The sequence below is a fragment of the Myotis lucifugus genome, unplaced genomic scaffold, assembly GCF_000147115.1.
Source record: "Myotis lucifugus unplaced genomic scaffold, Myoluc2.0 scaffold_151, whole genome shotgun sequence".
Classification (NCBI taxonomy): domain Eukaryota; kingdom Metazoa; phylum Chordata; class Mammalia; order Chiroptera; family Vespertilionidae; genus Myotis; species Myotis lucifugus.
The window spans coordinates 3,183,986-3,191,932 of record NW_005871199.1 but is presented as its reverse complement, the minus strand read 5'-3'; the positions used below and the strand labels follow the sequence as shown (position 1 = coordinate 3,191,932).

The window sequence follows — 7,947 nt, the reverse complement described above, 5'->3', positions numbered from 1 at the left end:
GTCTTCTCACTTGCTGCCCAGACACTCTCTGGACTCCAGCACTAGCTTTACTTCTCATGCCTGGAACAGCCATCAGTCTGTGCTTTCCCCAGACACCAGGTTCACAGCATTTTGCAAACCATTGAGAGGATCAGCTCAGCAGACAGGGTGGCTCTCTCACCTCCACAGGGACCCCACACAGGATAAAACACACACACACATGCACAGGGACAGGACACAGCCCAGAAGCCCACAACACAGGACAAGGGATCCAGTCCTCTGGGTTGTTGAGTTCTCATTCACAGTGACCAGTGCCCATGTGCCCCCTATGGCCGCCACCCAATGCCTTTTTCAGTGGTGCCATCTCCCCTGTGTCTCTGGGGTCATGATGGGCAGGAGCACGTGGGCATGAGGCACCGTGTTCACACCTCAGCTCCTGCTTCCTACAGTTCCTGGATGCCCAGAGGCTGATCATGACTTGGGAAGAAAAACCATGGCTGGTGCAAGCAGAATGCTCTGCACTGCTGACCCTGGGACCTGGCACGCTGGCTGCACTAGGGAGCAGGGGCAGAGGTGGACAGAGACCCTGCTGAGAGAGGTGGTCAGTTATGCTCGGGGCCAGAGGGAGGGCACCCACCTGGCACATTCCTGGGTAAATCCCCCCATGGAGAACCCACAATTACATTCACCAAGAAGGGGCGGTTCTGACAGCATAAGTAGCCAAAGGAAAGCAGAAAACAGGCTGTATCTGGGCAAAAGACACACTTTATTGTTTCTTGGAGGCCTCAGGCTGGGCTGGGCTCAGTGTCCTCCCCCAGAACAGAGCGGGGCTCCGTGGCTGTGATTGTGGTAGTCCGTGGCTATGACTCCCAACACCGACAGAAACTCGGAAAACTCGATCTTCTTGTCGTGATTCTTGTCCTCGTCCTCAAAGATATGGGCCAAGAAATCATTGCCCTTTTTTTCCTGTGGAAAAGATAAATTCAGTCCCCAAAGTGTTATGGGAGGAACAGGAGGAGGCACAGGCAGAAAGGGGGAGAGAAGCATTTGGGGCCGCACAGGTGTAGCTGGTGTGGGCCAGTGGAGGGTATCTGGGGATGAGGGGGACGTTTCCCTTTCCTCAGGTCACTGAGGGAGATTCCTTGGTTTAAGTATCAGCATGAAAGAGAGACCTAGTGGTGGTGGGCAGACTCAGCCCAGAGCCTCACTGATCGATGAGCTGGTGGGTGGGTGCTGGTCTTTAGACCCAGAACTGCTCCCCCGACCCACTTCTATGACTCCATTTACCTAAGTTCTACCCAGAAACTAAGATAGGCCCTACCCCTTGTGTCTTCATTCCTAACCCTCCTCCCCTATCTCCTATTTGCCTTCCTGAATCTTCCATGCTCAGTGCCCTCTATTGCTCACCTACTCTCTGTGTCACCTAGTAACCTCTCTTTTTGTAATCAGTCCAGTATATTCTAACTATCAGACTAAATCAGGTCTACGAATGAGCTTTTCATTGTTATGAAAGGTATTAAATTTTATCAGCCATAGAATTTCTATCACCTTTCCTTGGATCTCAGAGAACCTAATGGCGGCTTCTAGAGGCTTCAGTGTCCTAGATGGAGAGTGACAAGTGGGAGGGGACCGTTCTTTACTCTCCTATTTGAACACCTGATAACTACCCTTGACCTCCAGATGCCTTTACACTTGGCCATCTGTACCATATCTTTCATCCTGATAATAAGTCGGGAAAGTCCTCTTGTGCCTTTTAGCAGATGAGAATATTGAGGATGAGAGAATGGGGTTGACTTGACCAAGGTCCCACAATAAAGCATCCTGTGCCATTGCAGGACCTTGAGAAGTTACCCAGACTCACACAAGCCATGAGGAAGTTAGGGAAATTCTCCCTCAGCATCTTCAGCAGGCCCCGCTTGTCAATCTTGTCATCAGGTTTGGTGTATTTGTGGAACAGGACGATCAAGTCCATCACGGACTGTTCAACTGGAGTATGGCTCATCTTGGTTTTCAAGGAAGCTGCCAGAGAGAAAGATGGGGACCTTTGTTATCCTTCTCCCTAGGTGAGGGACCGTCAGTCAGGACAACGGGGTGGGAACTGAGCCTCCAGCGAAGTGAGGCTCAGGTGGAACAGAAAGAGCTGTATCAGCCTAGGAGGTGGGATGCTATGCTCATAAGGAGGAGAGTGTGACCAAGGCTGGGACCTGGGCCCATGCAGGTCAGAGTCCAGAGGAGAAGGAGGAGAATACCGAAGCCCACCGTGGACAGAACCAAAGGAGGCAGAAGCAGAGAGGGTAGGGGTCAACCACACGGAAAAGGACTGACATTTAGTTGGGACCTGAGCCAAACACAGCATTTGGATGACTCTACTCTTCAAGAGCATCAACACCATCTCCTCCAGGGTCAATGTCAGGGTTAGAGTCATGGGGACAAAATAACTTCCTGACTAGTCTGGCCTGACCCACCCTGGGCTGTTCTTAGAACGAGACCCCTGAGGTGCCCATCCTGAACATAAAGCAAGCTCTAAATGAAATGGGCCCTAGAGGCTCCCAGAGGTGAGTGTGAGTAGGATGGTGAGTGTGAGCAGAGAAGCACAGCCCTGTCCTGAGCTCCCACAAGGTTTCCTGAACCATCCTGACCAGTGGGAAAGAAGGACTGCTGACCTATTTTGGCATCATGTTTGAAATAAACAGAAATACCTGCCTCAGTTTTAGGCTATTGGGTGGAATGCGGGCAGGTAGGCTCCTTCAGATGACCTTTGTACCTCCCTGCTATCTAGAACCCCAAGGCTCGACCACATTTAAGTAAAGAGATCTGACTTCCCAAAGCCAGTACCTCCACCAACAGTCTGGACCCCAAGCAGAGAAATGGGACAGTGCAGCTCTCACATCTCAGACTTTCCAAAACTCACAAGAAATGTGTATGGCTCCAATGTGTGGACATCTAAGAAAAACTTCCATTGTCTCCTAATCTGGGAGAAAGATCCTCCCAGTTATGTCCCTAACTGAAAACACCTAAGGTCTTCTGTCAACTTGGCCAAGGCCTAGCTGAGCCCTATGCACAGAAGGTCACTGGTCATTCCCTCAGCTGGTGACAAGGTCCAAAACCTTAGTTTATGGGTCACTGAATCACGTAGTGGCAAGTCTCCTCACCAGGGCAAAGTGAGTGGGCATCCCAGGCCTGTGTTTAGGAGAATTTGCAAGATGTTGGGAGAGCCACCCACTCTCCCCAGAGGTTGGGGTGCAAAGTCCATGACCTGAGAGTCAAATGATTCCAGAGAGAAAAGTAGACAAGGAGGAGAGGAAGGTTCTTATACTGAGCTCCCACCACTGATGCTTCAGCAGAGATGTCACAGAAGAGCCAAAGGAGCAGTAGGAGCATCAGTACAGACATCTTGTTGTAGAAAGGCCCTTGGGACCAAGTGGGTTCAAGTTGGAAAGACCCATAACAGGCAGAGTTGAAACTGGATACAGGTTCCTGAATCCGCTCCCATCACCGCTCGCCCTATTCCTGGACACAGAAGAACACACCAGGCCCTGACGAACCCCCCTGGCAAACAGTTAGGTGCAGACTTACCGGAGCTGACGAGGTGTCACTGAGGAGAAGGTGAGTGTGCTGTGCATCTGGGCAAAGACTGGTCCCTTTATAAGGCTCAGTCTGGCTCCTCCCAGACACTGGGAGCCCTTAGGCCATGTTGTTTCTCTGCTTCCTGGACCATTGCCTCACTCAGGTGGGTGGGACACACCTAGGAGTGTGTTCATCATGTTCCTGTACAATGCCAGGCAACTCCCAAGGGATTGCACTATTCTAGAGGATTATTCTGTGGCTAAGGAAACCTAGGGCTGGGGTGGGGAAGACAATGGGATTGTCTTAAAAGCACAGGAATTGCCGAAACCGGTTTGGCTCAGTGGATGGAGCGTCGGCCTGCGGACTGAAAGGTCCCAGGTTCGATTCCGGTCAAGGGCATGTACCTGGGTTGTGGGCACATCCCCAGTGGGGGATGTGCAGGAGGCAGCTGGTCGATGTTTCTCTCTCATCGATGTTTCTAACTCTCTGTCTCTCTCCCTTCCTCTCTGTAAAAAATCAATAAAATATATTTTTTAAAAAAAAGCACAGGAATTGAGGTAGAGAAAACTGGGTTTCTGAACTTGAAGAGGATGGGTCTCTGAAGGCAGCATCATCTATGTTTGCTCATCACCCAGTCCTTCTACAAGTTTGTCTGACATCTAACAAAAACTCTCACCCGTGGTTTATAAGTCCATAACTATACCACGCATCACCTTACCTGTCATACTGACATTCCTCCTAAACCTTCAAAACCTTATGAGATGATGCTGTTACCCTCATGTTGAGGACAGGGAATTGAGGGAGTAAGAGGTAAGCTAAGTTCCTATGTGCACAATGCTAATAGACAGCAAGCTCAAGATATGACCCAGAAAAGCCTGATTCAAAACCTGCCTCCTAACCCCACTACTAGACCTCTGGGGTCACTGCAGGGCCTGTGAACTTGAAGTTCAGGGGAGGGAAGCAGGGTCACTTCAGTTCCATCTTCATGTGGGGTCCTCAGTGTAGTGCTAGGAGAGAAAGAGGTGGCATGACCCACTGTGACAGGTATTACACAGTGAATAGCACCTCACCTACAGGTGAGGGAAGAGACAAGGTCAGAGTTCTGAGTTCTGGCATTAGCCCCACACTCTAGAACTTTGCTTTGCAGCTCCAGGGACTGCCTGGGCCCACCAAGGAAGCCACTGTCTGTACTCAGGGATGGTGACCACCATGAAATGAGCCAGCAGGAAATTGGGCAATGTTGCCTCCCCTCCCATGATGAGGCCTTCCTATGAATTCTTCAATGATGTCCCTCCTTCCCTTATGCAAAACAGTCTGCTTAGGAGTCAGTGGCCATGCCCCGTGGTCTGCTATGTCCCAACCTGATGTGGAAAATCTAGTTCAGGTGCAGGAGACAGGAGCTTGGAGGTTAGGATGAGGCCTGGGGACCTCTGGGGAACGGCCCTGCTGACTCACTGAGGAATCCTTGTTCCTGCTCTCTGCTCCCCTTAGAAGGTCCTCCCATGAGTAAGGGGACTGCTCAGGCACTGGGTACCCTGGGACCAGGCCCATCGCTGAGCCTGGGTCAGCCTGCCCTACCCCAATGCATTGGGCTTCCACACCTGGCTCTTCTGTCCCCAGTTATGTCCACATTTGCACCAGCACCAGCCCTCTCTGGTTCACTTATGTAATGTGTTCTCATCGCCACTAAAAGCCTGCTGTGAAGGATACACAGGAAACCTGGAGAGGGCGTCACTTGGAGCAGAGGAACTGAAATGTCATTCCCACATTTGCCCTGGTATAGCTTTTGAAATTTGAACAATGTCAAGATACTTCAATTTCATTTTTAATTTGTATATTTAAGTTTTGCTTTGTTCAGTCTTGGCCTCACTTTCACAGTCTGAGCTATGCATAGTCCTTGGCTTCCGGAATGTGAACATCATTAATCTGTTGCAAGGTATCTTATTTTTACTTATATACTTATATTCCTTTAATCTTCATTACCATTCAATTTTTCTCAAAAAATAAATATAAGTTTTCTGGTTTTTTGTTTATTTTTATGCATGCTCACCAATGTAAATAGTTATTTTGGCCCGTGTTCTCTCCATGTTTTTTTTAATATAGATTAATTATGCAGAAAAGTACAACAAACTACAATACAGAGCCTAATGAATCTTACACATGGGACTGTCCCCCATGTCAATGAATAAAACGTAGCCACCACCCGCACCAGCCTGCTTTCTCTCTTCTCAAAACCATCATCTGAACTTTTATGATGAGACCCTCTCTCTGTTTCATTTTATCACCTAAGCATACATTCCTGTACACTGACATTTGGCCCGCTTTCAAATCTTACTTGAAGGGAAACATATTCTATGTATTCTATTGTGTCTGCCTTATTTTTCTCAGTATTACATTCATAAGCCCTATCCTGTACTGTGTTTGTTCTTCATTGTAGTACTATACTATATATATATACCCTTATATGAATGTGACATAAGTTTTTTAAAATTCTACTTTAGATACCACATGCTCATCACTTTGTCTTCTTTTTCAATGGTTTCCAGCTCAGGTGACGAGAGGTTTTGACCTCTGACCCCACATTCCTAGGGGAATCAGCCACCCTGATTGGTGAGGTATGTGGAAAGGGCCCAGGGCAGGCCCTGGTTATGAAAGTCTTGGATATTTAATGAATAAGAGGGGATGAGCCCATGTTTCAGGGACCAACTTCAAAACATCCCTGTTTGTTGTCAGAGACATTAGTGTTTGCAACTCTTGTGACTAACAGCCAAGTCCAACCCCAGCATCCCCCTTGTCACTCACCACCAGCAGAAAGGCTGGAGGTATCTTCCATTCCCTGAGTCAAACGTTCTTTGGCAACATGGGCTATACGTTCAGGTCAATCACTTGGAATCACCTCACGAGCATTTACTGTTTATCCTGAGCCTCTCTTTCATTCATCCCAATGGATTCTGGACCCCAGCTGTCCTCGGCTGTTTGGAGCTGAGACCTGGACCATTTGTTCAAGGTACAAAATTTACGAAGAAACCACTAAGCACCACTCACTGTGCTTTAGGATGAATATATGGAAAGAAAATTTAAAAAAAAATTATCTCCACTCTATGCTCACCCTTTAGAAGTGAAGATAAAAAGAATAAAATAGACACTGTGGTTGTTGGAGATGTACAATGACACAGTCTATAACCCAAGAAGAGAGGGGTAACTTTCTGGGGAGGAGAGGTGGATAGGCCAAGGAATTAAAATAAATTGGGCCCAGCTAGCATGGCTTAGTGGTTGAGCATTGACCTATAAACCAGGAGGTCCCATGTCCAAGTTGTGGGCTTATCCCCAGTGTGGGGCATACAGGAAGCAGCTGATGAGTTATTCTCTCTCCTCATTGATGTTTCTATCTCCCTCTGACTCCTCCTTCCTCTCTGCAATCAATCAAAATATATTTAAAAATAAATAAATAAATAAAATCAATTGGTTAAGTAATTTCCTGGTGGACAGAAAAACTAAAATGCTAATAAGTTTATATGCAGAGACTTAGTTCTCAAACAACAGATTGGATTCATTAGCTAGCTTTTTAGATAAGCTTTTAAGAGAGCTCCAGAAAATACAGAAAAGAAGAAAATAGAATGCTTGCTCATAACCCGGCATTATAGGTCAGGAAGGAACTTGTAGATAACTCTCCAGGGCTATTTGTTACAATCTACCGTGGCTTACAATAAAAAGAAACACAATCTTATTATTTTTATTATTAATACACTCTAATTTTTAGAACACTTTTATATTGGCTGAAAATTTTGGAACAGAGAGTTTATTTCCTATATACTCCCTCTCCCCACAGTATCCCCTGTTTATTAACATCTTAATTGGTGTGGAACATTTGTTATAATTGATGAACCCATATTGATACATTATTCTGAACTAAAGTCCATGGTTTAACTAGGGTTCAGTTCCTATTGTGAAATTCTGTGGTTTTGGACAAATGTGTAATGCCACGTATTCATCATCACAGAATCATGCAAAGTAGTTTCATTGCCTTAAAAAACACCGGTGCCCCAACTATTCAGCCATCCCCCCTTATCCTGAATCTTGATGATTACTCATATTTTAATTGTCAATATGGTTTTGCTTTCTCTGTAATGTCATATATTTGAAATCATACAGTATGTGGCTGTTTCAGAATGGCTTCCTTCACTCAGAAATATCCTTGTAGTTTCTTCCATGTCTTCTTGTGGCTTGATAGCTCAATTCTTCTTCTTGCTGGATACTATTCCACTGTATGGGTGTGCCACAGTTTGTTTATTCATTCACCTTTTGAAAGATATCTTGGTTACTTCCAGTTTGGGACAATTATGAATAAAGTTTCTAAAGTCATTCATTTGGAGGTGTTTATGAAGCTGTAACTCTTCAACT

General features: G+C 46.5%; 1 protein-coding gene across 1 annotated transcript; it reads right to left on the bottom strand.

The window, feature by feature from the left end:
• Positions 1–724: 724 nt before the first annotated feature.
• LOC102421904 (protein S100-A7-like) lies at positions 725–3,710 on the bottom strand. The gene is made up of 3 exons (XM_006095336.3): positions 3,556–3,710; positions 1,841–1,998; positions 725–945 (listed from the first exon to the last, which is right to left on the bottom strand). The coding sequence occupies exons 2-3, from the start codon at positions 1,979–1,981 to the stop codon at positions 781–783; spliced, it is 306 nt and encodes a 101-aa protein (XP_006095398.1). The 5' UTR covers positions 1,982–1,998; positions 3,556–3,710; the 3' UTR covers positions 725–780.
• Between the last annotated feature and the right edge of the window lie 4,237 nt (positions 3,711–7,947).